We start from the raw sequence: 27,425 nt of genomic DNA, 5'->3' as shown, positions 1-27,425 counted from the left end.
TGGTGCAGGGGCTGGGGCCCCCGAGGGTGCCCACACCCACCCGTGTCCGCCCACGCGGCGGGGACACCCGGGCCAGCACAAGGGCGTTTGTGCGTGTGACGGTGCGTGCGCAGCCACGTGGGTGCACGTGGGTGAGGGTTGTGAAGCGCAAGGAGGGCGCCGGGGGGTGACAGGGGTGCGAACAGGGCGGGGGTTCCACGCGCACACGCACGCGTGGGGGGGCTGGGACCGGCTGCAAGCAGAGGGGCGGGGGGAGGCGTGTTTCACGCGTGGAGGGAGAGATGCACGTGCGTGCACGTCCGTCTGTGGAGTCTGCGCGTGCGCGCTGGTGTGCGACGTGCACGCGTGCAGGCGTGTGTGTACGCGCGTGGGGTGTGTGCATGCAAACACGCGCACGGAGGCAGGCAGGCGCGTGTGCGGGGGGGTGCGCGTGCCAACCCCCACGCAAGCGTGCGGAAGGGTGCCCACGAGCGCGGTGTGCGTGCACACGTGCGTGCGTTCAGGTCCGCGCGCCTCTGCCAGCCCGTGGGCGCGGGTCGGTGCGCGCGCCGGTGCGTGCGTACACGCGCGGGTGCTGGCTGCGCACGCGCGTGCAAGTGCCACCCCCCCCACCCGCCGCCTGGGACCGCCGCGGCGCCAGGGGGCGCTCTGCTCCCCCGCGGGAGCGGAAGTGCCGCGCTGCTCTTCTGGGTAGCCCCGCCCCACTTGTTCTCGCCGCCGCTTCCGCCGCCGCCGCTCCCCCGGTCGCCTCCAGCGGCCCCGGCCCCGGCCCCGTCTCGCCGCCGCCGTCACCGGCACGATGAACAAGAAGAAGAAGCCATTCCTGGGCATGCCCGCGCCCCTGGGCTACGTGCCGGGGCTGGGCCGCGGGTGAGGCGCCGCCCGCGCTCCCCCGGCACCCCCGCGGGCCCGGCCTAGGCCTTCCCCACCCCGGCCCCCCCTCACGACCCGCTCGCCCTCCTCGCCGGGCCCCAGGACGCCCCCAGGCCCCGTTTCGTGCCTGGCTTGGTGCCCGGGTCCCGTCCGTCCCCGTCCCCTCGGGGCAGGCCGGCGGCCCCGCGCGGCCTGCTCGGCTTTTCAGGTGTTCTTCCCAGGAGGTGGTTCGCGCCACTGTTCAGATAGGCGCTTTTTTATTTAAATGCGGACCTGGTACCGGGGATGAGTTCCTGGGTGCTTTAAACACCGCTGGCTGGGAGGGGGTTGTGTCTCCCCGGGGTTTGTAACCGCGTGTGTGCGCGGGGCCCGTTAAGAATCATTAAATCTGGGTGCGTTTGTGCTGGGAGCAGCGAGAGGCAGGGTTCGGTGGCGGGTGGGCACCGGGAGTTGCTCTTTTCTGGGTGTGAGTTACGTTTGTCCTCCGCTCATTTGTTCGTGCCCTTACGCTGGGGTCATTCTATCGACGGTGCCCTGGGAATACAGGGGGCACCTGTTGAATGTGGGGTTTCTGACGAGCCCCAGTCGCCCCATTCCTGCGCCTGGGCCCCCGCCCCGTAGTGCCTCACAGCCTGCGGGATCAGCTTTAACCGAGAGACACAGTTTAGAAGAGAATGCATGTCTTGGTACAAGATGGACGGTAGAGCGGTGAGCCAGGTGACTGCAGTGTCTTTAGATAAAGTTCTCCCTGTAAGAGAACAGATTTTCCCCCCAGGGTTTATGAACGGTAGGGATGGGGACTGGCTGATGCCATTCTTGCAAAAGAATGATATTTTTATTGTCTGTTATAAGCAATAACTTTGACAGGCAGCCTGCATAACAAACAGGGGGGTTGCAGTGTGCTAAATAGCTGCTACTGGTTTATCAACACAGAGCCACAGGTTTCACCACCCGCTCCGATATTGGCCCTGCACGTGATGCCAATGACCCCGTGGATGATCGTCATGCTCCGCCGGGGAAGAGAACTGTTGGGGATCAAATGAAAAAGAATCAGACGGCTGATGATGACGATGAAGATTTGAACGACACCAATTATGATGAGGTGATGAGACTTTCATCATCCTGGAGATGTTTTTCCCCAAGTGGAAGAGGAGCCCGTTGGCTCTCAGCTCTCTTGCTGTGAAACCCCATATTAGCTGACGTTTCAAGGCCAGAATTTCCTGTAGTTTGCTAGCAGTACTTCCTTTTTTTCTTTTTTTTTTTAATTGAGACCTAGTTATACATAATGGCATAGTGCTTGCAGATTTTTGTTGTGGCGTTGGTCCACGTATTGTGGTTTAATTATCTATACAGAGCCCTGAGAGTTTTGGGAGAAGATCCATAAATAAAATATTAGTTTAAGTACTTCAGGGGATGTATTTTGTATTCTCCTGCACAAATGAAATCTAAGCTCTTGTACTTTGACATATATTTGTCTTTATGTGGCCTGTGTAGTCTCTAGTGTTTAAATCCCACTTTGGTTAGTTAAATGTTGTGTTACTCTTTCGGTTTGCTTTCAGTAGTTTAAAAAAAAAAGTGGGTAATGGAAGAAAATGGCCTTTCTATACTGGGATCTCATTTATTGCTTAATAGAAGCAATTTTGAAAGAGAAGCAATTTTGAAGCAGTTTTGCTTTTGAAATGGTGTGGGAGAATAAACACTAGGGGTGGTAGAAGCAAGCTGCTTTTATTTAGGGATGTGTTAATCTGATGCAATGTTGTTAGAAATAGCCTGCTCATGCATTTTCTTTGTTCTGGGTGACTGTTGACTATAGCAGGAACATAACAGGAGCTTTAAACTGAGGATACTGCTTTTCTTTTCTTTTTTTCCCCCCCTTTTTTTCTCTCTCTCTCTCCAAATTCTTAGTTCAATGGGTATGCTGGGAGCCTGTTCTCAAGCGGTCCCTATGAAAAAGATGATGAGGAAGCAGATGCTATTTATGCAGCTTTGGATAAGAGGATGGATGAACGCAGAAAAGAAAGAAGGTAGGATAAATTACAACACTGGCGTGGAGTGTTTTTGTGTTAGTTTGTGTTTTAGAGTTTTCCTCTACCTCTTCCATTTTCCAGTTCAGATTTTGTCCTTGTCTACTCGGTACGTTTTCAGAAGCATACACAGTTTTTATTTGTTTTAAACAAAAACTTTGACCCTGTGGCTCCAAGTTTTAAGGATGATGGATATTTTGCTCTGAAAATTGATGTGGTTGAATTGCTTCGCTGTGGTTAATTAAGGTTCACATAATTGATTAAGATGATGGGGGGAGATGCTGAGTGACTGGTTTTGACACATCACATACTGCACAGCACACTGGAAATTGTTAGAAAAGTCATGTAATGCAGGTGTTGCAAACTGGCGAGTGTTACTTAACTCGTTAAACTCACTACCTGGTCTACAGGTAAGAGGACGTTAAAGACTGAAGTTCACTTGGTTGGAGATGTCTGTTTTTACACTATAGTATCGTCTTATTTGATAAGACATCTCTCAAATGTTGATAATCTAAGCTTGGAAAAAATGCCTTTTTTCATGCCTTAGCTCTGATCAAACACGTTTTTCTGTAATATCAACACTTTGTTTAAAGACTTGCTGAGAGTTACTTTGAGCTTAACCTCAGTACTCCTTTTCCTAAGGGAACAACGAGAAAAAGAGGAAATAGAAAAATACCGTATGGAACGACCCAAAATTCAGCAGCAGTTCTCAGACTTGAAAGTAAGGAAAAAAATGTCTGAAATGTGACTTTTATCTTTATGACATATGAGAGGTGGATGTATGTTCTGCATTTCTTTGCTCAGATTTTGTGTGTTAGCAAACAAGTACTTGGTTATTCTCCAGATTAAAATTGCTTTCTGTTGGAAAAATAAGTAAAGGAATACGAAGCTGGCAGCTGGTGGTGCGGAAGATCTTCTTGCTTTGAAACTCAAGTGCTGAAGTATAATTTTTCAGTCAGTTGCAGTTACAGTTACAGACAATATAATTGGTAGTGCTGATTTAAATCAAAGTGGTGATGGAATCTGCAGTTAGTGATAAAGCAGTATTGTCTCTACTGACAGCGGCGTTCGGAGTTGCCCTCAGTTGATGGAAGTGGGTGTTCATAAGCTACTTTGTAGGGATATGGGAGAACACAGTGATTCTGCCTGTTGAGCACTTTTCTTGTGGATACAGGTAGTGAAATTAATGCAAATTTTGATACTAGGCTTTGGTTTTGTGCTTTATTTTGACTTCAGTTCTTGAGAAGGTGCTACACTTCTGTCTTTGAGGGACTGGTAACTTGTTGGCATTGGAATAGTAGTTGAGCAGGATCTCCTGACTCTAAATCTTCTTTTAAATAAAATGTATTGTTTAAGCTATTGTCTAATGATTAGTAATAAACCACTCAATGCTGCAGGCACTGAGATTAATCTGAATATTTGTAGCACTGAATTTAATAAAAAAATTAATTTGGAAGCTCAGTCTGGACTAAAACCAAATTCTAATTAAATGTGTCTAATTCTTTTGTACATTGGATTAGAAAAAATACGACCTTTGACCTTTAAGTGTTTAATTGATCTTGAATTCTTTCAAGGAAAAAAATCTATTAAGGCATTAGAGCAGTTAAAAAGAACAAATTTCTACAGCAAATAATGATGACAACTCCTGTTTGAACAGCGGAAGCTAGCAGAGGTCACAGAAGAAGAGTGGCTGAGTATTCCAGAAGTTGGTGATGCCAGGAACAAGCGTCAGAGGAATCCTCGTTACGAGAAGCTGACTCCTGTGCCCGATAGCTTCTTTGCAAAGCATTTACAGTCAGGGGAGAATCACACTTCTGTGGACCCACGCCAAACGGTGAGTACGAAAGCAAACCTGATGAAGATGTGATCTGTACTTTATAATTAGAGACGAAGGTTAGACTGTGCATTCATTAATGGGATTTGGAAAAAAAGATACTTGACCAAAACACTTGGTGTAGTTTGTGAATCTGTCAAAGGAATTGCTGGATGTTAAATTCCTGTGCGTGCTGGAGTCTTTCAGTACATACCCATTGCCAGACAAACTCAAGGATAGACGGGGAAAGATTGGTTCTTGTGTTGAAAATGGAAGAAAGTGTTTCTTTTCCTTTTCTCTGGCTGTAGAATGGCGATTATGAGTTTTGGTAAGCATAACCAACATCCGCTTCTGTTATAACAATATTTTGCAAAAATGGAACAGAAAATCAAGTTCAGTTTCACCTAATGGTTTGCTCAATCCTGAAGCAATTGTGTTAAAAATTATTTGCCTTACAGTCAATTGAAAATTAAGTAATTTAGCTTGTTGCTACGTGGCCGCAGGCTACTATGGTCGTACAGTTACAGGAGAAGCTGACTGGTCCTGAACTGGCACCAGATGTCCATGGGACTTCTTTGTAGATATTCTGGTTTAAATGTGCTAGGTTTAGATGCTTGTGCTCGAATTTTTCACTTTCTTGTTATTTATTTCACTGATTTGATTAAACTTGAGTAATTACCTACAGATTTGCAAAACTTGTATAAGAAATGTTTTGTGATTCAGGGAAGCCACTGTTTCAGAAGTACCTATGGGGTTTTGGCATCTCTGTCCTGTAACCAGTGGAGAAGAGAAGATCAGCCAAGAGCCTGAATTATTTCTGAAATCTCAGAAGAGATTTGAGGAATGTATTTCTCTCACTCTTGTTTTTAGCAATTTGGTGGATTGAATACTCCGTATCCAGGGGGCTTGAATACTCCATACCCTGGGGGAATGACACCAGGCTTAATGACACCTGGGACAGGCGAATTGGATATGAGGAAGATTGGCCAAGCCAGGAACACCTTGATGGATATGAGGCTAAGCCAGGTAAGGATGTTGGAAGGCAGGATCTGTCACAGGTATATGCGGGGTTGGCGTTGTTTAAGACCTGGTCTTTAATTCTCTTGGGTGTTAGAAGAAACAGCTCAGCTGTGATGCAATTTTGTACTCCTCCTCCCCAAATCTCATGCCCTCTACACTAATAGAATTTCCTGAGAAATGGCAGTTTGCCCCTGGCAGTCTTGGTCACTATGGGAGAACAGACTGCCCTGTTACACCAGAGGTGGACTGCAGGGAAACACCACTGCTAGTTTTACCAAGGGAAGCGTATCTTCTATCCTGTGTGGGGATGCAGGACAAAATGCTGAAAAATACTACTCTTAAATTGTTGTTGACTTTCTGTTCTTTTTCATTGATTTTCCCATCTAAATCTGGTTTAAACTAAAAAGATGGGCTTTAGCTGGCAGGGCTGCAAGACCTTTTGGTGACTGAAAGCCAGGCGGCTTGTTTCCTGGATTTTCAGTGGTACTAAATTTTTAACGTTAAAGTCGTGTATTTTAGAAGTGGAAAAAAGCTAATAAGCAAGGCTTTGTTTTCCTCCTTCCTTGGTTTTGGTAACAGATGAATGTCTAGTTTTCTTGTATAGCTGCAGTGTCTTTTCCAGTCTTTAGTGTGTGCAGGCAGACTGGGGGGCTGTGAATGGTCATTTCAGTAGCACTGACTTGACTTTCCCAGGTGTCGGACTCTGTGAGTGGCCAGACTGTAGTGGACCCGAAAGGATATTTGACAGACTTGAATTCGATGATTCCCACACATGGAGGAGATATCAAGTAAGTTTAAGAAGGATTAACTGATTTATCCTCTTAGTAATGGCTGTGATCCTGCATATAAATGGAAATCTGTCTGAGCAGGTGGCTTTCAGCTAGCATTTAATTTGTAAAAGATGTTAGGTGAGTTTTTGAGGATGAATTCTTTTAACGTGAGATCTGGTAGAATCTTTCAACTGATGTATTTAGCATCTGACCTGGATGCATCAATTGTGGGGGTTGTTTTTATTCTATCCCTGGACTAACATGCCAGAGTGATGGCAGTGTGTGGCTGCCTGCCAGCCAGGAAATAGCCTGGTTAATTGTACCTGTGTACTGCTGATTTAGGCTTGATTGATGACCTCTGAAAACCTCTTTAACCTGAAGTTTGACACCTGTTTCATAAAGAATTTAAGTCAAAGTGATATGTGCAAGTGTTGATGCTAATACTTGACTTAAATCAATGCTTGTGCTTATCAGCTTCCAACTGCAAGTGCCCAGCTGTGATTCTTAAAATCTTACTTAAATACTTAACCGGTTTTCACTGTGATCTCACTGTGTTGGTGTGTATTTGTAAGCTTGTTTTGGTAGTATGTAATTTGTGTCACCAGTATGGAAACATTTGAGGTCACAGTTACTGTGCATCTGAGTGTGGCTGTGAAGAACTGACTGTAAAGCACGTGCTGATTCAGAAGAATTGTTTGCTAGCGTGCTGAAAATTTTCCTTCCTGTCTTTCCTCCTCCTTCAGTGATATCAAGAAAGCCCGTTTGCTCCTGAAATCTGTACGAGAGACCAATCCTCATCATCCACCAGCCTGGATAGCATCAGCCCGACTGGAGGAGGTCACTGGCAAACTCCAAGTTGCTCGAAACCTCATCATGAAAGGAACGGAGATGTGCCCCAAGGTCAGAATTGCTTTGCTTCCCAGCTGATCCTTGCAGGACAGTAAGGAAAGGTTGTGGTTACGAGCAGCATCACCTCTCTGTTAAGCTTGTGTCAGGCTGTATCTGATACAGCTTCACTAGCTGCATTATTAAAAGAACACATATTTAGCTCTAATTTTAAATTCTTGTTTTGATGTAAAGGGAGATGGTTTCTTTTTCCTGACAGAGTGAAGATGTTTGGTTGGAAGCTGCTCGGCTTCAGCCTGGGGATACAGCCAAGGCTGTTGTGGCCCAAGCTGTCCGCCACCTTCCACAGTCTGTCCGAATCTATATAAGAGCAGCAGAGCTGGAGACAGATATCCGTGCAAAGAAACGCGTCCTTAGGAAAGGTGAGAGCTTCTTCAGGGTCAGGGAACAAAGCCTGAGCCTCCCTCTGTTTGTATTGCATTGTAAGTTGTTCAAGATGTGTCCATAAGTTTAAGTGCTTTTTTTTGCATCCTTGATGAAAATATGGTTGTTAATAACGTGTGCCTTAATGGTGGGACTTGCTGCTGTTGATTCAAAGAGTAGAGTTGTTGAAGATTTGTAAAATATCCTGCAGCGGAAAGCTGCTGTTACTGAGCAATTGCAAAATGACATTTCACTTACCAAAACCGATTCCAACTTGATCAAAGTTAGGTAGGTAGATAAAAGCAATTAAAAAATGATGCTCTAAGGAGAAAAGGGTGTTTTAACTGTCACCTTATGACACATTTTGGAAAAGATACTGGACTTTGTGTTTGAATTCCAATTTGTCTGTAACCTGTTAGAGACCACAGTGATTCCTGGAGGAGTAGCTTTAGAGGCCTTGGGATTCTTGTATTGTTGAGCCTGGTGGGCCTTGGGCTTTGCTTTACTGTAGCAAGTTCTGTGTTTTTGACAAACAGGTTTTCTCTGTGGTGCTTACTTAAAACCTTACATCTTCTGTGTATTGCATGTGAAGGTTTTCCTCTTTTGTGGAATTACTGTCTTTTCCAAGCAATGATCTCTTCAGCAGTAGTTTGTTGTGTTGTTCTGAACCCAGGTCTTCCTCGCAGGTTCATAGTATTAATTCTTTGATTACTTTAAGTTATTGTGCCTGTATCAGCAGAGATTAGATCCTTCATGACTATTGGATTGTATCAATTATATCTCCTGACTTTAATCTAGACAAGGAGAAGAATCTGGATTTAATACATTTACTAAATCATTGTGAAGCAGTCTACAGTATTGCATGGCTTGGCTTCAAAGGAAGTAAATTGCCTCCTGCCTCTTACTATTGCATGTAAAATTGCACATCTCTGAAATGACCTCTTACTGCATATGGATGAAAGGCACTTAAAGGTTCCTGGACTTGAAGTTGTAAGAACTGTATCTAAATGGATATTAGCTATTCAGTAGCTTTTTTTATTTCCGTCGGCTAAGCAGTGCAGCGTGCTGTGAAGTGTTGCTCCTGTGACACTGTGTGTCCTCAAGAACAATAATAGACGCCGAACAGAAAAACACTTTTACGTGAGCAGAAATAGATTTCTGAGTCCAGCTTGGGTAGGAGAGCATCTTGTGTGAAAGCAGTGACTTACGCATTAAGTACTGAGTTTTGCTTTAAACGTTGTACTTGCGAAGAGAAAAACATCTTGCTTCAGTTTTTGGAACCACCTACTTAATCTCTGATACAAAGCTGTTAGTGGAATGGAACATGATTTATCATTCTCTTTCCAATTTCTGCCTGTTAACAGTTTCACAGTGCTCCCTGCTATCTAGGGAACATCAGTAATGTGATGCTTGGAGCTGTTTATGTATACAGCCTTAAGATAAGTGGCAGTTTATTTCTCCTAAAATAAAAAAGACTGACTGCCAGGTAATGTCACTGAAGTGCGATCTTTCGTCATGTGTTTCTCTCGTCTATTGGCTCTGTGCATTCCTACCACCCAGCAGAACCTCAGGTTTTTAAAGCCCCTCTCTGACTGGAGAGCCAGCAAGCTGAGTGTTTAAAATGCATCTTGAGGTGTAAAAATCGAATGCTCTGCCTATGAAAACATGTTCTGTCCTGCTGAGTGATGCTTTCAGCTTTGCAGGCTGATATTATTCACTTAAATTCTTCAGAAAAATCTCCTGCTGCTGCAGACTCGAGGGGAAATGGTTAATGTCCGAATCCTCAGTGCACACTACTTGTAAATGCTCTGTGTACTTCTGTAGAGCTGGGATGTGCTCTGAAGTTGAGGCTCAGCAGCGTGCCTCTGCCTTTGCAGGAATGCTTAAAGGAACAGCCTTGCCTAGAAGCCTAGCTAGTTTCAAAGTAGGTTTAGATGCCTCTTCCCACCTGTTTCTGTGGTCCTGCGATAATGCTTGCTTTGTTGAAGAAGGTTGTGCTCAGTTCTCTGTTACTATAGCACGTTTGTGTATGATCACCATGGAAGCAATGAAACTACTACTGCAATGCAGCCAATACTAGTAATATGTGGAGTGAGACGTACTGACAAAAGGCTAAAAAAAAACCCCCTTTAGTTTCTTAATGTCACCTTAAGATACAAGGTTATGAGGAGACAGACTGAGAAAAGTTGTTGTTTAGACTTTAATGTTTCAGACGGCACGTGTAGGACAGTCTGCAGAGAATGCAGTTTCTACCAGCAGTAGCTAACTCTTGGACAAGATTAAGGAAGCCTCAAAGACTCTTGATTAGTTGGAGCCCATATTGGATTGCTGAAAGAACACTTTGGATTCAGTGTCAGCAATAGCTTTAAGCTTTTATGCATCCTCCTGTTCTATTTTTGCATAATGGACCAATAACTTTTTGGGATGGTAAACTGGGATCCATTAAGCTGTCAGGAGATGTCTGCGGGAAAACTAAATTGTGAAGGGATAGTTTCAACATCTAAGGAACAAGGTTGTGTTATTAGTATTGAAGATGCTCCTTTTTTATAGCATGATTAGGCTACCCAATTTTGAAGATCCTACATATGCTCCTTTGCTGAGACTGGAGGCTTTGTTCAGCTAGGTATTTTACTGAAGAGGATGCAGTTACAGCTTGTACAGGGGAAAAAGCCCTTGGCTCTCCAAAACCTGTTTCCAATTAAAATTATTAAGTAAGTTTTTTATTTTCTGATTTTAAGTTCTCATTGTTGAAGCAAAAGCTAATATAAGTACAGTTCCCTCCCTTCTCTCTTTCAGGAAATTTCATCTGTAAAAAAGCCTTTAATATATCATCTTTAAAAAATACAGTTCTCTTTGGTAAACTACTTTGTCATGATTGACATAATTGTTTTGCCTCTCTAGCCCTTGAGCATGTTCCAAATTCGGTGCGTTTGTGGAAAGCAGCTGTGGAGTTAGAAGAACCTGAGGATGCCAGGATCATGCTGAGTCGGGCTGTGGAGTGCTGTCCGACTAGTGTTGAAGTAAGTTTAAAAAAAGTAAAATAAAGCAATCCCCTACACACCCCTTTAGGATGGCAGTAGAGCTTTGAAAACAAAAGCCAGGGTGAGTGCAGTATGAGTTTTCTACCACGCACTTTATGCCACAATGAGGAGGATGTGATGAGTAGTGGACTGTGCTTTTTTCTCCAGAATTAATTGTCTGGTGGTCATTATATGCCTCATTTTCCTGTGTAATTGTTATGTTAGTCATGCCAGCGTACTGCTGTGCCTGCTGTACCCAATTAGCCATGTTCACGTTCATCTTCAGCGCCTCGACAATTGTGAAAACAAGCATACATATAGACCTGGGAATCTAAAACAAAGTTGCTTGTTTCTGAAATGCTGAACCAGGGTATTATATTCAGCTGTTTGAAAGGTGATGCGAACGGAAAATATGAGTGCAGCAGGCCAGCAAACGGAGATGGTACCTTGAGATGGTTAGTATTGAGCTTTAAGGACGGTAGTAGACTCTGTTTCTACTATTTCTCCGCTGGTATTCTGCAGCCTGCTTATGCTACTTGTGGACAATTGCCAACCAGTAGCAAACAGCATAAAGCTGCTTATCTCTTTGGGCCGACACTGCTGTACGGCAGCGTTGTCATCTCCTTGTTCTAATCTAAAATACATCTTTTGTTGCTCCGCAGCTGTGGCTTGCGCTGGCAAGGCTGGAGACGTATGAGAATGCTCGTAAAGTCCTTAACAAAGCCCGTGAGAATATTCCAACGGATCGTCACATCTGGATTACTGCTGCCAAACTGGAGGAAGCCAATGGAAACACCCAGATGGTGGAGAAAATCATTGACAGAGCCATCACATCTCTTAGGGCTAACGGTGTGGAAATCAACAGAGAGCAGTGGATACAGGTATTTGCTTGGTCTTGGTTAGAGACCCAGATGAACTCTCCAAGTTCTGTTTTGAAGGCTGTTCATGCAAGATGTTGTAGGATAGAGTAATTGTGCACTAAGCTTATCAGTGGAGATCCCCATGAAGATATAAGAGGTGAAACTAAAAAGCCGAGGAGAGCCAGGACCATAGTTAGGTGATACACTGGGGTAACATTGCGTGTGTTGAGCTGAGGAATGCCTGGTTTACTTCTGTCTTGGAAGAAACCAGCTTCAAGTTGAAGCGGGTGCTGCCTTAAGTAGGACAGAAGCTTTAAGCCTCCAGTGAAGGATTTATGTATTTTTTGCATATGCCTCTTCTGGCTTAAAAGGTATCTGTTTGCCAAAGAAGTCTTTGTCAGATACTGTTGTAAGAAGTCAGTACAAATATTGTATATGCAGCAGGCAGGAAATATTCTGTTAGCCTTTTATTGGCTTGTAGTCCTGAGGCTGTGTAAAGTAGTCACAGCTGACATGTGGAACTGTGTTGTACAGTGACGTTTACAAAACGCAACCTCTGTGGAGATTCGTCCCAGGTTGTCGTATTTTTGATGTTCTGTATTGGAAAAGTAGCAAAAAGTTGTAGGGGTTTCCAGTATTTGGTCACATTCAAAAGCTGTGGTGCTTGAGTTTCTTGAGTTGGTAAGGCACTGCAAAAACTATTGCCATCTAAATGCCTTGATGTTCAGGTTAAAAGAACCCCTTTCCTCCTGAATACGTACTGTGCTTTGTTTAAGCATAAGTCTTTAAACCAGTTTACTACTAAAATCACTTACAGTGGGTCAAGGCAGCAAAATGTTCTTGGCACACTGCTTAAGAGTATTGATAATGAACAAAGTATTTAATATTAAGTGGATATCCTTGTTAACGTCTAAAAGAATCATAACTTTCTTTACAGTAGTAAAACAATTAAAGGTTAATTTCAACTTCTGTTTAAAAAAACAACACCACAGCCTCTGCATCATTGTGTTCTCGAGTTCCTTTTCAGTACTAGAACTGTTCCATTTCTGTTACCTGATCAGAGGCTTTTTTAACAAGTTTAAGCAAGACGCGCTTGGCTTTCCGAAAGCTTTGTGTGTCAGAAAACGCTACTTTTCCATATATGCTCTGGTGAGTGAGCCTTTGCACCTTTAACTTAACACCGGTTGAGGGTGTATTCGTTTAAATTCAGTTATTGCTTAGCCCTTATTGAGACTTAGGAATCAACCCAAAGCTAAGAAGGTCAGTAGCTTTGATGTTACAATTCTTCCTTCTCAAATTCTTGCAGTTTTTTATTGGCCAGGTCCCTGCTTGGCCCAGGGCAGGTCAGTGGAACTGTGAGAGGAGACTTTTCAGGATGGAAAGGTCACGCATTGTCACACTTGCTCCTTTTCAGTGGATGCAGTTGACGTGCTCTGTTTCTTAACCAACTTCTGATTGATTCTGTATATGTCTATAGCACCTTCTTCGTGGGTGTAGGCTCACCAGTTAGTCTCAAGATATGTTTAAGTAATAAGATATTTTTAATGTGGCAGTGACTCACAATGTCTCTGTGTTTGCACATGAGGAGTTGCTGTTGCAGAATCTAACTTCTTGTGCTGATTTCTGAAAATGAGCACGGCTCTACTCTTGTTTCTAGGATGCTGAGGAATGTGATAAAGCTGGAAGTGTGGCCACATGCCAGGCAATCATGCGAGCTGTGATTGGGATTGGGATTGAGGAAGAAGATCGGAAACATACCTGGATGGAAGACGCAGACAGTGTATGTCCAGCTGTGGTGCTGGTTTTTGTTTTGTTTTGGTTTTTTATTTTAATTGGGGGAAATTGAACTGGACCCTCGGAAAGGACATTTTTTTAATCAGTGAAAGCGGATGTGATTCCCACAACACCTGCCTGCGTTTAGCCAGTCTGCTTCTCAGGAGGTTATTGTATTATAGAGCTTTTTTCAGATTTGAATTTTTACTAAGCAAAAAGTTGGTATTGTGATAGATTGTTTGCTGGCTTTGGTGTGGATTTTTTTTGTGTGTGTGACATCAACGGAGATTGAGGGTCTGGTTAAAGGAACTGAGAGTTGAGTTTCAAGGCGTAAACATTATAGCTCAAGAGTTAATGTAAGACTGGACAGGGGAGTAGGTAAAAGTTTTACCAGGCTTTCTTTGCTTTAGGGCAGTAGTTTGAACATGCACTAAAAACTAAATTATATTTCAGTGTGAGAAATGTGCACTTCACTGGCCTTGAATTGGGCTTACAGCAATAGGGGGGCATATGCTGTGGCACTTATAGTTTTGCCTGTAAAAAAGAAATGAAGTGCAAACACGAGAATGTTTACAATGCCTTGCTAATTTTTCAAGCTGGCCTGTGTGCGTCAGTCCTGCCGAAAGGCCAGTGATACTTGTGCTCTGATAGAAGGACGCTTGAAAATTTCCTCCCGGCTTCCTTTTTAAAAGCTGATAGTAACTGTTCTGTTATATATAATGCCCCAATTCATGATTTACTCTGAGTTATTGAGTTCTGTGTTGAATTATGCATGTGTCGTTCCTTCTTGCACTTGATTTCAGTGCAGCCCTGAACTGACTTAGTTCTGATCTGTTTTTCCTTAGTGTGTTGCTCATAATGCTCTGGAGTGTGCCCGAGCAATTTATGCTTACGCCTTGCAAGTTTTCCCGAGCAAGAAGAGTGTGTGGCTGCGAGCAGCATACTTTGAAAAGAACCATGGAACGAGGTATGTGTGCTGCATAATCCTTGGGTGGAGGGGTTCATCCTTGTTACAGGGTGGTAGATTGGGGAGGAAGAAAAGCTGCAAGATGAGCCCTGAAGTGTTGTGTTGCACGTGCAGAGTTAGTTCAGCTGGTGGAAACTCACTGGCATTGTTTTTTGCAGGTCTGACCTTCTTTGTTATGGTTGTGGTCAGAACTTCTTTGGTTTTTATGCAGTCATAAAAAGTTCTTTTGCAATAGGGATTACTTGGAAAAAATAGCTATGAATAGGCAAGGTAGGGACAGTCATCTTTGAGAAGGCATTTCCAGAAAAAATTTGGAATACAAATCACCTAGAAATACAGCATGTGTTTAATTTAATTTTCGTAGATAAACTACTTCATCGCTAAGTCGTCCAAGCATCTCTGGCATTTTCTGATTAAACATACTGTGCATGTGTATCACATTCTGTATTAAGATTGGTGTTATACTGTCACAGTTCAGGCCTTTTATTTTGAAGTTTATTCATAAAGCTTTGCACATCTGAAACTTTCTGCCCAAAGTTTAAAATAAAGTAAACAATCTATGCAGTAGACCACTTACACACGTGGAATCATCCTTATTAAAGCCAACAAGGCTATAGTGTGGAAGTGACTGCAGATGCTGAGTTCTGCCTCATTCAAGCTTTTTTTTTTTTTTTTTTGGAACAAGTATGTCTTTGCTTTTGATGTTGTTCTCCCATGTTTCCCAGTGGTGGCTGGCTGTTAAGCCCCTTGTTCTACCTGAAAAGTATATTTTCCAGAGGAGAAAACAAAAAAAATCGGTGAGATCAAGCCAGCTTCGTCTAATAATTCTGAAAAACTTCCGGTCTCAATTTCTACTAAGGTTTGTTAAGAAGAATGGCGCTTTCCGAGACAAATGAGCTGTTTATGTGCAGGGTCTTTCCGCAGAGGCTATCAAACAAAGGTGTCTGAACAATGAGCCGTTTGTGGAGTGCTGATTTCAGAACCCTTGTGAAAAAAGACCCCACCCTTTCCTTGTTATGAAACAACTTATCAAGGTTTACAACGTTGGACTTTGCAACAATATTTATAACATGGAGTGATAGTGGAAATGGTGTGTGAGAGCTCGCCTTTGGCAGTATTTTGAGTGATTGTAACTTGCTCTTTCTTGTCTCAGAGAATCCTTGGAGGCTCTTTTGCAGAGAGCTGTTGCTCACTGTCCCAAAGCCGAAGTGCTCTGGCTCATGGGAGCCAAATCGAAGTGGCTGGCAGGAGATGTGCCAGCAGCCAGAAGCATTTTGGCCCTGGCTTTCCAGGTGGGTATGTTAGACTTGTGTGATGGTGTTAAGTACGACTGGTAAAGAATACAGAGTAAGCTTTTTCTGTCAACACCTGATTTCTGCTGCCTTCCAAAATGATGGGGGCTTCCGCTGTTTTTTGTTTTACGTGGCAAAATGTTCTCCTGTAAAATAGGCGCAAGCTGGAAGCAAGAGTGTATTCCTACTCTTTTAGTAGTACCACACCAGGTTCTGAGTTCACAAACCATTTATTTTACTACCATGGCTCCCACCAACCCCAGTCATGGATCAGAATCCCCTTGGTTGGGTCATCTGTCTCCTCACTAAAAAGGGTAGTGGTCTGCCCTAATTAATGAGGTTACTGCATTATTTTGGCTTGGACCAAATCCATTAATCCACAGCAAAATGAAGGGAATTGTCTGCTGGATGCTGAAAGAAAGATGGGCAGCGCGATACAGTTCTAACACTGGGAAGGAGGCTTAAAAGCTAAGGGATAGCAAAACCAAATGACAGGTCCTGAGGTGGAAGGTAAAAGATGCTTACTTCCCAAATTTGTTCTTGGTGCTTTTTGTTACCATCCTGAAGGCTTTTTGACATGGTTGCCACTGAAATGACTTTTATTGGAGGAGTGTTCACAGACCTCAGTTGGGAATTCAAGCTTCGGTTTTTTTGCTCGGAGATAATAAAATGAGGGTCTCGTTGTGGCAGACCCTGTGATCTTTTCAGTATTTAAACTGGAAGTTCAGAAGATCAAGCAGTAATGCTTTTCAACAACTGAGAAGCATCCAACTTCTAAACTGGCATATATCTTTGTGTTGCGCATCTGTTTTGGAGAACTTCTATAAACTTCAAAGGTCAAAGAAGATTGGGAGGAGCTTGAACTGAAAAAAATCCTAGTGTGGATTGACAAAGCTCTGATTTCAATTTTAATCTGGATCAAACGAAGGATTAAATCTGCTGTTGATTCACTGTATGCATTTGTCTGTCATTTTATGTTCTTGCAGGCCAACCCCAACAGCGAGGAGATCTGGCTGGCTGCCGTGAAGCTCGAGTCAGAAAACAATGAATATGAAAGAGCAAGGAGGCTGCTGGCAAAAGCTCGCAGCAGTGCCCCCACGGCAAGGGTAGGGATGTGTGAAGGGTGGAGAGGCCGAGACCTCTCGGCCACGGGGGAGTTGAGGCGGAAGGAGGAGTTCCTTCAGTTCTGCGGCCGTAGTGATTGACCAGATGGCTCCCTGCCATTGCCTTTTGCAGGCATGTGGCAGCCTTGCTGCAGCGCCTCTCCAGCGAATTGCGACACAAAATCACAGCATGATGGGAAAAAAAGGCTAGGATCAAGTGAAGGGTTTCGGTTTTTTTTACACAAATGGCAAAAGTCAGGAAATTCCCAGTTTACAGCTGTTTGTATAATGTTCATGTTGCATAAAAGCATCTCTTGGAAAAAAGAGAGAAAATACTTTCACAGAAGACTCACTTATGCTTGTTGTGCTAAAGGCAGCTCTGGTCGAGTTTGTTGTTTAAAGTTACACTCTTGTGTTTATCTCTGGAGGTACTTCTGGTGTGATAAATTTTGTCCATTTTCAGCTGTTCGTACAGAACCATTTTAACTTGTTCAAGTAAAAGAAAAATGAGTTTGGTTTCCCCCCTGCCTCCCACCGCTCCCAAATTTGTGCTTCATCCTACGTCCTGCTGTCCTCTTCCTCTTTTGTCAGTCAGGGAGCTTCTCTCCAGCTGGCAGCTGGGGCTGCAGCTCTGGTCTCAGACTTGATGCCTCTCTTGCGAAGTCATAGTGGGGGGGTTTGGGAATGTGGAGGATGGGGATCAAAGAGTACCGAAACAGCCTTCGGTCTATAATGTATTTCTCACAGCTGTAACTTCTATGTGTAGCTAAAAAAAGGCATTTGGGGGCAGAAGAGTATATGTACCAGTTTGTAATTAGCAGGATAACAGTTGCAACGTGAAGCCATAAGTAAGAATAGTCTTGGTAGCTTGGATCTAAGGAGATCAGATTGTGCTGATGAAGTAGGCTCAAATTTGTTAATTGGTTGTGCTCTTAAAGCTATGCTCTTTGTACAAATATACAAATGTCAACTCTATGCCAATAGGTGAGAGATAGATTGATCATGCTGTTCCAATTCCTTTAATACTTGCATTTACCTTTCTCATTGTTATCTGTTCCCACTATTATTTAACCCTGGTATTTCTTTTTTTTACTTTAAACTGTAGCTAGTCAATAACATTTAATGAACATATGAAAGTGGGAACCCACTGCATTGGCAGAGTAATGGTTTTTCAATGGCTGTAAGTGATAAACAGCACTGGTTCCTTCTCAGGTCTTCATGAAGTCTGTGAAGTTAGAATGGGTGCTTGGGAACATTGCTGCAGCCCAGGAGCTTTGTGAGGAAGCCTTGAAGCACTATGAGGACTTCCCCAAACTGTGGATGATGAAGGGACAAATTGAGGAACAAAAGGAGCTGGTAGAGAAAGCACGGGAGGCTTATAATCAAGGGGTAAGATGTATGTTATTGCAAGTTTGCTTTGTGCTTCTGGTGTGGAGAGATGTCTGTCTTTGAATCAAAATGGAGAGGGCTCTGTCCCAGACTAACCGAAGAGGTGATTTCTGTTCTGTCTGTCATTGGTTAAAACAATAACAAACCAAAAAAAATTAGGACCTTGAAATAAGCAGCAAGAATTTCTCTTACCCAGTATCCATGCGCAAAATTCACTTTCTTGCTTGAGAGAGTTTGCTGTATGCTTGACTCCTCACTGGTAGGAAAAAGTCATTGCACAATAATTCTCTAAGACCTGTAAAGACTAAAAGCAGAACTCTTAAAAGAAGAGCCTCTTAATGAGCCCTTAAATACACACAGTAAAAGGAGGTGGCCTACACAGCACTCGTGCCTCTTTTAAATGGTAATCAGTGTCCTTGGGTATGAATGCTTCTGAAACACATGAAAGTCAGCCATGAAAGTAACGTGGAAGCAGGTTTCTGCCAGTGTCGATATCCGAATGACTTCCCGGGCTTCAAAGGCAGTCTGTCTCCTGCACTCTCTGTTGCTCTGGTTTATGTGTAAGAGCCCTCCATTTCCAGACCGAGCACAAATTGTAGATGTGTTATTAAGGGAGGTGTATTCTTTCTCTTGCTGCTGGGATAGCTCAGTCATAGTTGGTGTACCCGACTATTTTGGATATAGGAGAAACTTGATTTCTGTGCTGTAAGGCTAACTAGGAGAAATTTGAGTGACATAATCAACTTTGTCTCTCTTTTTCTAAACTCTCCAGGAGGATGTAGGGAGGGAAGTTCTTTCCTATAGGGGTTATAAGATTTTTTTTTTTTTCCCCCCAAATTTACATATTACCATACTTTTTTTTTTAAATAGTTGAAAAAATGCCCCCATTCCATACCCCTGTGGCTTTTGCTGTCCAGACTGGAGGAGAAAGTTGGGCAGTTGACTAGAGCAAGAGCCATCTTGGAAAAGTCTCGTCTAAAGAATCCAAAGAATCCAGATCTCTGGTGAGTTGTGTGGACATGAACTGAATTTGGGCTTCAAAGCCAATGCATTCTTCAGGCCAGCTATTTTACGTTTTCTCAATGATTTGAGCCTAGAACTTAGGACCATGCCCATCCTAGAGTTTCTTCTGGACTAACAACTTTTTCTGAATACCAGAAATGCTTTGGTGATCCTGGCTAGTATGTAGCTACTCTAAGAAACTGGGGACTAGTTATTTCTTTACTGATAGTTGTAGCGTACAGAGCATGAAAACCCAGGGATCTTTCATTTCTGTTATAGTCCTTTTTTCAGATTGTTTTTGATCTAGGCCATTATAGAATAAAGGTGATGTTTATTTTTAGAGAAAGAGGAATGGGAGGATGTCAGTCACCTACACGTATTCAGAATATGGGCAGATGTTTTCCATTTCCAATGACCTTCATATGACTTGCTGTTTGTTTCTGCATAGTGAATACGTTGTCATAAATAACATCACTGAGTCTCTTCCTTACCAGGTTAGAGTCTGTGCGATTAGAGTACAGAGCTGGGTTAAAGAATATTGCAAATACTCTGATGGCCAAGGCATTGCAAGAATGCCCCAATTCAGGTGAGCTGGATCTCATTTCTATCTTAAACACGGTTGCTTTGCCCAGTTGATAAAGGCACATCTTTTTCCAAGATGTCCTTTCTGGTCAGGTCTCAAAATACTATGTTTCGGAGAGGTGTCAGTCATCCTTCTGCAAATGAAATGTTGAGGATCTTTGTGAATAATCCCAGTTGCTTTGTGCTATCTTGCACCAGAGATGTCACGGATTGGTGTTCGTTCCATTTCGCTGCAGTATCCAGTATATTCTTGGGTCTGTGGTCCACAGTTTGTTCCCAGGTTTCTTGGGAAAGCATCAGGGATATGGGTGGCTTTCCTCTGAAGCTGGTAGAAGTCTGCCAAGGTTTAAAATTGAAGAAAGACTCTCGAGCGTTTGTAGTTAGGAAGTTCAGTGGAAAAAGAATGGGTTTTTTCCCTGTCTCACTGGAGTACAGCTGGATATAGGAGAATTCCCGTTGTTGGCTTGCGTGCACTGGTTCCACTAGTAACTGCGTGCTTAATAACTTGTGCTGGCAGCAAATTTTGGTCGCAGTCATGATTGGGGGATCATGTACCATAAATGTTTAGTCCTGAGTTTTGATTATTCTAACTCATTTAAGAAAAGGCTAATAGGTCATATAATGTAAGTCAATTGGTTCTAACCAGCAGTGGAAACATTTGCCTCTTGGGATGGGAGGAGAAAGTGCATAATGCTTCCCTATTTTTTGGCAGAATTGCGGGAAGACTTAATTATTTAAACATGTTGACATCTTTGGAGAGAAGATGTCACATAACTACAAAATGTAGTAGTCTACTGCAGGGCAAGCCTTTTTAGCTTGCCTTCAGGCTGGGTTTTGAAAGGTATTTAATTGGCGGCTGCTTAAGTCCCAGTGATATAATTGGGAATTAAGTGACTTATGACATGATAAACTCATTGCAAGCTGCTCACCATGCGAGTGGGTCAACAAAGCAATACCACCCAAGTACCACTTTGTTTTGTGAATGACCTAATGCTTAATGAGTGTTTGCCACCACAGGCTTTTTTACAGAATCTGCCTGTTGCTATGGAAATGGGCAGCAGGATCTCAGTTTCTGTTTAAATAAAATCGCTTCCAACTCTATCTTAAAACTCTACAAACCAGAATAAAAGTCTGCAGGAATTAGCTTGTTGGACACCTACAGTCGTATAAACCAGAGACTTGGTCCATCGATTGCTGAATTGATTCCTGGTTGCTTATGGCTGATATAGGCAGGCTGCACAAAGAGTAAAATTGAAATATAATGGTGTTTGTGTCCTCAGCAGGCCTGAGAATAGAGGCCTGAAAAATGTGGCTTGACTGTATATATAAAGAGCAAGAAGAGTTGAGTTCTGCTCCAGTCTGTCACTGCAGTCACCAAAGCTTGTGTATGTTCCCGTGGCGCAGTTTATGGGAAGCGAGAGCACTTTGATAGAGTCCTGGCAGACACGAGCTTTCGGGCTTTGCTCTGAAGTGATCAGCAGGTATGGTTGGCTGACATGAGAAACTGAAGATTTCATGCTCCTCTGAGCATATTTCCTTTCTTGCTTTTGGCAGTGAAAGAAACTAGGGATTAAACCTGGCTTTCCTGGACCTACTCTGTCCTTCATCGTATGTGTGGAGAGCCAGCGTCAATAAGACTGTGGTGCTCTTTGGCACCCTTGAAACAGCTTCCAAACGATGTACTTTGCACCTTCTGGGACTACTTCTGCCACTGCAGTTTCCCATTCAGACAAATGGGTATCTTTCACTTTTGAAATGCTGATTTGCCCTCCCCTGTTCCACTGCTTGCGATGTCTCATCTGAAAGGCGTGAGCTCTGGGTTAGTGCGCACCAGCGTAGGGAGCGCTGAAGCTGTGGCAGGGTTATGGTACAGGGACGTTCAGAACTGAAGGTCCAGCGCGGTGCATGCGGTACCTAAAAATTCAGAATACTGAATGCAGAAAGAGTGATCTGGGATGAGGTTGGGGCATGGATAACCACCAGGGTGGTGCAGTAGTGCTGCTTGTGTTAGAGAGCGCTGGCCTGATGACAGGATGGGGAGGGTTAATCTCGGAAATAACGCTAAACAATCTTCCTACTTGACTTGATTAAGGAATCCTGTGGTCAGAAGCAATTTTCCTTGAAGCGCGACCGCAACGAAAGACCAAGAGTGTGGATGCTCTCAAGAAGTGTGAACATGACCCACATGTCCTGTTGGCTGTGGCCAAGTGAGTTCCTGCGCCTGATGTAGTAAAAATACCCGTTTCTGTGTGTGGCTGCGTCCATGATGAAACATTGCGCTCAAGCACGACCATGTGATTCTGGCTGCAGCAGCTCTGACAAGCCCCAAAGCAAGTAACAGCGCTCAAGCTGTCTCCTAGTAACTGTACAAATCTCTCCCTTGATTCAAAGCAGGGGATGTCAACCTGCCCTCAAGCTGTTCTGGTGGGTCTGGGACTGCGGCACAGACAACAATGCATTCACAGAGAGTCCTTTTCCAGTGCTGGGTATTGGCACTCTGAAAATTGCTATCTTTGTGTCCCTTGGAAGGGATTTCAGTGTGCTTTCAGGTGAACTAGGCTTAATTAAGTTTTTTAGGATATGTTTTAAGTATTTGTGAAAATAAGACAATTTTTGCTACTTACTTTTCAATTTTTATGTGGCTGACTCTGTGTTCTTCATCTTTTCTCTCTATCCTAGATTCTGTCAGATTTTTTTTAATCCTGAGCTAGATGCTGTGCTATTGTAGTCTTCTCCCCTCCTGAATTTCTGCTATGTCAGTTTTCTTCAGTTGTGGCCTTTCCTGGAATGCAGACTACCAGTCATACGGTAGTTTGCTTCTCTGAAATGGGAAGATAATCTACTAGGAATTGTCTTCCTAGACCGAGTTGTGAGGCTTCCAGTGATGAAAAACCACTATTAGAATTGATGCACGCCGTATCCTTTCTGATCTGATGCACGAATGGCTCTACAGCAGTCGTGATTGGAACAAACTTACTTTTCCTTTGTGAATAGCAGAAGAGGTTAATGCAGGAAGCATTTTGCCCTAACAGTTGCCCAATTCTTTCACAACTCTTTTTTATAAGCCAAAGAAAACTGTAGGATACACTCCAGTGACTGCAACGCTGGGTTCTGCCAGATAATGACAGCTGACTTGTTCAGCTTTAGCAGCAAGTGAGAAAAATGTTAACTGTTGCTTTATGGAAACTGCTTCCAGGCCCCTTCTGGTGCAACCTCAGACAGTTTAGCAGCTAATCCCAACACAAACAGCTTCCACCCCCCATCACGACTTGCATGTAGGTACAGCAATACCATAGTGTCACACATCTGTGAAAAACGTTTGTTAAATGTGTTGCTGAAAATGGCCACTGCCTGCAGGTGTTGAGCCTCTGCTATCACTGTTCATGCTCTTTTAAATCACAGTTTATTTAACACGGAACAATCAAGAGTATTACAGGGCTTAAAAACAATCACATAAGCTGTATAATTTTATGACTGGCTAAGCTCTTTATGAGGGATGGCTGTCTGATTTGATAAAGACCTTACTAGCTCAAATGAACTCCTTAATGCAAAGGAGTGAAATGAAGAGACTATTGACTCAGCTGTGGAGAAATTTAAGAATTCACGAGTACCTTTATGAAATGGCAGCAGTTGGGCTGGGTGCCAGGCTGGGATTTGAGCGCGGAAGCTTACGTGCTCGCCTTTCCTCGTAAAGTGAAGCTGACAAGATAAGTCTGCCCCACTAGAGCGTGCTTCGTGGATGTGAATGCGTGACTGCACACAGCCGTGGCTCCAGGAACGTGCATGCAATTTCAGCTTGTAGAAGTTATTTAATTGTTACATGCTAAAATTGACTTGAAATATTAAGAAATCGGAGGAGAGGAAATAAATGTAGGCATATGATCCTGTCTCTTTCTACACCAAATCTGGAACAGCAAAATTAAGCAACTGAGTTAGCAAAGATTTAGCTCAGAGAGTAATATTTCCCTTCTCAGGAGTGTCTGTCTCTTCCTGGGGTTAACTTAACCTGCTTCACTAGGGGGAGAGTGAAGAGGAAGCGGTGGATGTTCTTTTCAGTCCTCTTGTACCTCTTCCCTTCCCAGGGGAAGGACAGTCAGCAGATGCCTACAAAATCTGCCGTTTCCTTCTTGGGAGAGCAAAGAATTGAAAAATCTGTAGAGCCTTTAAGTTGGAGTGTTTGCGGATTGGCACGTTCCTCTAAAGAGGCTATTTGTCGACTCACTCTTGCTTTTCTCAACAGGCTGTTCTGGAGTGAGCGTAAAATAACCAAGGCCAGAGAATGGTTCCACCGAACAGTGAAGATAGACTCTGACCTGGGGGATGCCTGGGCTTTCTTTTACAAATTTGAGCTCCAGCATGGCACAGAGGTGAGTGTGTGCCTGGGACCAGGGAGCTGGGGAAGGCAGCAGGAATCCCCAGTTACCCAGTCCTGGGGATTGCTGCAGTGCTGGGCTGAGCACGCTGCTGCTGCTGCCTGTGTGGCTCACAGATGAGGCTGTGGCTGTCATGCCTGGTCATGAATGAGCATGAACAGGCCTGTGTAGTGGTTTTTAAAAGGCTCTGTCATTAGCTGAGCTGTCTTTCAGGCTCCTTTGCTGTCCACAGTCATGCTAGTTCGTGCAAAAATCTATGAAATCAATCTTCCTTCTATAAAACGCAAGCTTTCTCGTAGAACATTTTCCTGTAATTACAATGCTGGGTTTGTGTAACTAGTCCCGTTTCTTCACAAGTGTCAAGTACAGGTTGCACGTGAACACAGCCGGAGGAACAGTCTGTTCTAATCTCTTGTGGCAGTTTTTACTGCCTGATATTACTGAAATGATGGGAGTGTTTATCTTCTGACTTCAGAGAGACTTCTCACTTGACAGATCTCATGCAGGTGGTAATGCAAAGGAAGTTTCTGCTGCAATTTCTCTGGCGTAGCCAAAACTTGCTTGACTAATTCAGCCAGTTTGTTCAGCAAGGCAGGAGAGTTGCTGGCACTGAATTTTGACTCAGGCTTTGATACTGCCTTCAAAAAAAAAACAAAACAAAAAACCCACCATAAACTTTGGAAGAGTGTTTGAATCAGGGAGGGGATTGTTAAATTTTTGGCTCTGTGCTGGAACAAACCAGGGCATTAAGAGACTTGCAAACTGTCGTTTCTCTTCCTTGTAGGAACAACAAGAAGAGGTGAGGAAGCGCTGTGAGAATGCTGAACCTCGCCATGGAGAGCTCTGGTGTGATGTCTCCAAGGACATAGAGAATTGGCAGAAAAAGATTGGAGAGATTCTCATGCTTGTGGCAGCCAAGCTTAAAAATACCTTCTAGAGTATGCTGGCTTCAGCGCGTTAGTCATCTCTGTAGGACTTGTCTGCTTACCTGCTTTTGGTGCATTCGCCCTTACGGTGGCACAGATCTCGGAGGACAGGAGATTGGTGGTGATATGAAATATCTTTCTTCCAAAAAGAAAAGCTGCTTCCTTCTCTTCCCAGTGATAGTGCTCCTGGCTCACACGACACGGTCATCAGCTTCTGCAGCACACCTGAATGCTGTTGCTGGTGTCACGTAGGAGAGACGAGCAGTCTTGTGAGGCTCCGTTGGCATTTTCATTTTGATGCCTGAATCTCCCCTGTAAATACAAGCTTTAATTAGTGCTTGTGTGGATTCTGACATTAGCAGTTCCTCTGGTTTCTTCCCTAGCATGCGTTCTTGTCCTGTCCTGTCCCCCTTTGTGCAGTTTCTTTAGTGGTTGGCCCATCTGATGCCGGTTCCTTGTCAGCAGATCTGGTTTGTTGCTGTCTGAATACACTGAATGTCCTCGGAGGAGATGAATGGAGTTCTGCTGGGGGGAGAGCAGCAGCCGAGGGGAAGGGCTGGGCTGGTCCCTCTTTTTTAGTTTTTTGCCACCAGCCCGGTTTAGCTTGGTCTCCTCTGCTGGCAAGCTGCAGCACAACGCGGAAGTGTTCCTCAAACCTGAGGAGATGGAGCATTTTGTGAAATTCAAGAGCGTATTTTTAGAGACCTTTTCCTCAATTTTTTAAATGTATATAGTACAACCTTATTCTTTTAGGTGTCTGATTTCATTAAGCATGGTGGTATTTTAAAGCAACAAGGCAAAATCCAGCAATCCCTGAAGGCCCTTTTGAAGGAACAGCCTTTATTTAGAGCTGTTGAGAGACTGTACTTTTACAGTGGCGACTGCTTTCAGTTGGGACGTTTGGGATGACTCTCCAAGTGCAGATGGAAAAAAGCAAATTAATGAGAGGAAAAGCTTTGTGTTTGGGACCCTTTAGAAACTGTCTTCAGTTTTCTACACTTGTGATTTGTATTTTTTCAACCCCCAAAAACCTGACTTTCTTGTGATCATTGAGTGAAAAGCTGTAACGTCTTACATGTTAGGATATAGAAAAAGCATCCAGGTCTCTGTATGTGCATTATATAATGTATTTAGTTGGAGGAGAAAACCCCTTGTCACTTTTTTGGACAATATGTATAATATACAGCTTGTTTTTTTGTTTCCTTACGTTCTCTTTGAATGTGGTCTTGCCCTTTGACTCTGACTGCGAAGAGTGGGTCTGATAGCAGAAACCTTTGAACTTATCAGGCTCCCACCACTCTGGGAACGTATCTGCCAGCGGTGGTTACACCAAGTTGTGCTACAGCCTTTTGCCAAAAAGGATGAGAAGCCCGTCTTTTAACACTGAAGTAGAAACGGTCTTGAAGCAAAAGCCTGTTTTTCTTTGGGTTTATAACGGACTCTCGTGCTTTCTCTTGAATAGCTGGTGAAAGTGTGTGAAGCTGCATTTTCATTAAGGAGGGTGTAGATCATGGATGTCCCGTGGAATTGTAGTTTCCCAAAGGTGAGTGAGAGGCGTTGGGAGCAAGTTGAGAGACTTGCTCAGGGATTTCATGCCGTCACTGGCATCCTTCTGTATGTGGGCTTATGCCAAGGGGCAGGGAGGGGAGTTTGGGGAGGAGAATGGAGACATCACTGTTGTGAAAAGGAGAGGGTAGGCATGTGGGAAGGGAACATGGCTGGACAAGGATTCCAAGACTGAGCCAGAAACTGCAGGAGAAAAAAACGTTAAAAAATAGTTTTCGAGGCGTGCTGTCCTTCAGCCCCTTGTGCTTCTCACACAGCTTTTACTCTTCCTCCATAATGTGGTCGTGTAAGTGCTCGGACATGGGGACTATATCCCGCTTCTCTGGGAAGGGAACATGGTGTTTCGGTTGCTGTGGCACTTCCTAGCATAGTGATGCGCTCGGGGAAGCTGGGTGCCGGTGGGACGTAAATTCCTCTGCCCTGCGGTGCTCTCCTTTGGTGGCTGTGGAGTTGAGATGGGAAGGACGGTTGGAACCGCAGTGGCGTGGCTTTTCTTGCTGGAGAGACTCCCGACTTGCGTTTGGAGCATCTCCCTTGAGCCAGGTACTGTGTGCGCGCCCGGTGATCGGGATCCGTGCGCTTCCCCTGCCCCTTGCTCCGGTGGCAGCACCACATCCCTTAAGGATTTGTTGGGAAAGGCTACCCGAGAGCCCTGGCATTGAGAAAACGGGAAGGACTTGCTGGGGAGTTGTTCCCTTGCGGGTGGTGAGAGAAGAGATTGTTTCCCAGCGCCGTGCACCGAGATGTGCTGGAAGCCCCGGGCAAGGGGACCTGCGCTGGATGCCGCACCGTGTCCCGCAGCA

General features: G+C 44.0%; 1 protein-coding gene across 2 annotated transcripts; it reads left to right on the top strand.

Annotated features, from left to right (window-relative positions):
- Nucleotides 1-694: 694 nt before the first annotated feature.
- PRPF6 (pre-mRNA processing factor 6) lies at nt 695-26,262 on the top strand. Of its 2 annotated transcripts, XR_012676315.1 has the most exons (22): nt 705-870; nt 1,807-1,975; nt 2,779-2,897; nt 3,540-3,618; nt 4,555-4,731; nt 5,581-5,736; nt 6,424-6,518; nt 7,244-7,400; nt 7,606-7,768; nt 10,671-10,789; nt 11,452-11,670; nt 13,307-13,429; nt 14,268-14,389; nt 15,543-15,681; nt 16,668-16,787; nt 17,997-18,173; nt 19,044-19,177; nt 19,670-19,761; nt 21,850-21,964; nt 22,149-22,306; nt 23,998-24,124; nt 24,915-26,052. XR_012676315.1 is itself a non-coding variant. In XM_075166763.1 (21 exons), the coding sequence occupies exons 1-21, from the start codon at nt 800-802 to the stop codon at nt 25,065-25,067; spliced, it is 2,826 nt and encodes a 941-aa protein (XP_075022864.1). In that variant the 5' UTR covers nt 695-799; the 3' UTR covers nt 25,068-26,262. The 2 variants fall into 2 exon arrangements, 1 of the variants encoding a protein (XP_075022864.1); XM_075166763.1 differs by lacking the exon at nt 22,149-22,306 and having other exon boundaries at nt 695-870; nt 24,915-26,262.
- Nucleotides 26,263-27,425: the final 1,163 nt, after the last annotated feature.

This window comes from Calonectris borealis, chromosome 17 (genome assembly GCF_964195595.1).
Source record: "Calonectris borealis chromosome 17, bCalBor7.hap1.2, whole genome shotgun sequence".
Classification (NCBI taxonomy): Eukaryota; Metazoa; Chordata; class Aves; order Procellariiformes; family Procellariidae; genus Calonectris; species Calonectris borealis.
The sequence above is the reverse complement of the archived record's forward strand: the minus strand, read 5'-3'. Positions and strand labels throughout refer to the sequence as shown.

What these genes read in the sequence shown, in the direction of transcription:
- PRPF6 (XM_075166763.1), top strand. Translation starts at nt 800, where the DNA reads ATGAACAAGAAGAAGAAGCCATTCCTGGGCATGCCCGCGCCCCTGGGC. An exon ending in GAACGGAGATGTGCCCCAAG is followed by an intron (nt 7,401 to 7,605) that starts GTCAGAATTGCT and finishes TTTTCCTGACAG; the next exon opens with AGTGAAGATGTTTGGTTGGA. An exon ending in GTCCTGTTGGCTGTGGCCAA is followed by an intron (nt 21,965 to 23,997) that starts GTGAGTTCCTGC and finishes TTTTCTCAACAG; the next exon opens with GCTGTTCTGGAGTGAGCGTA.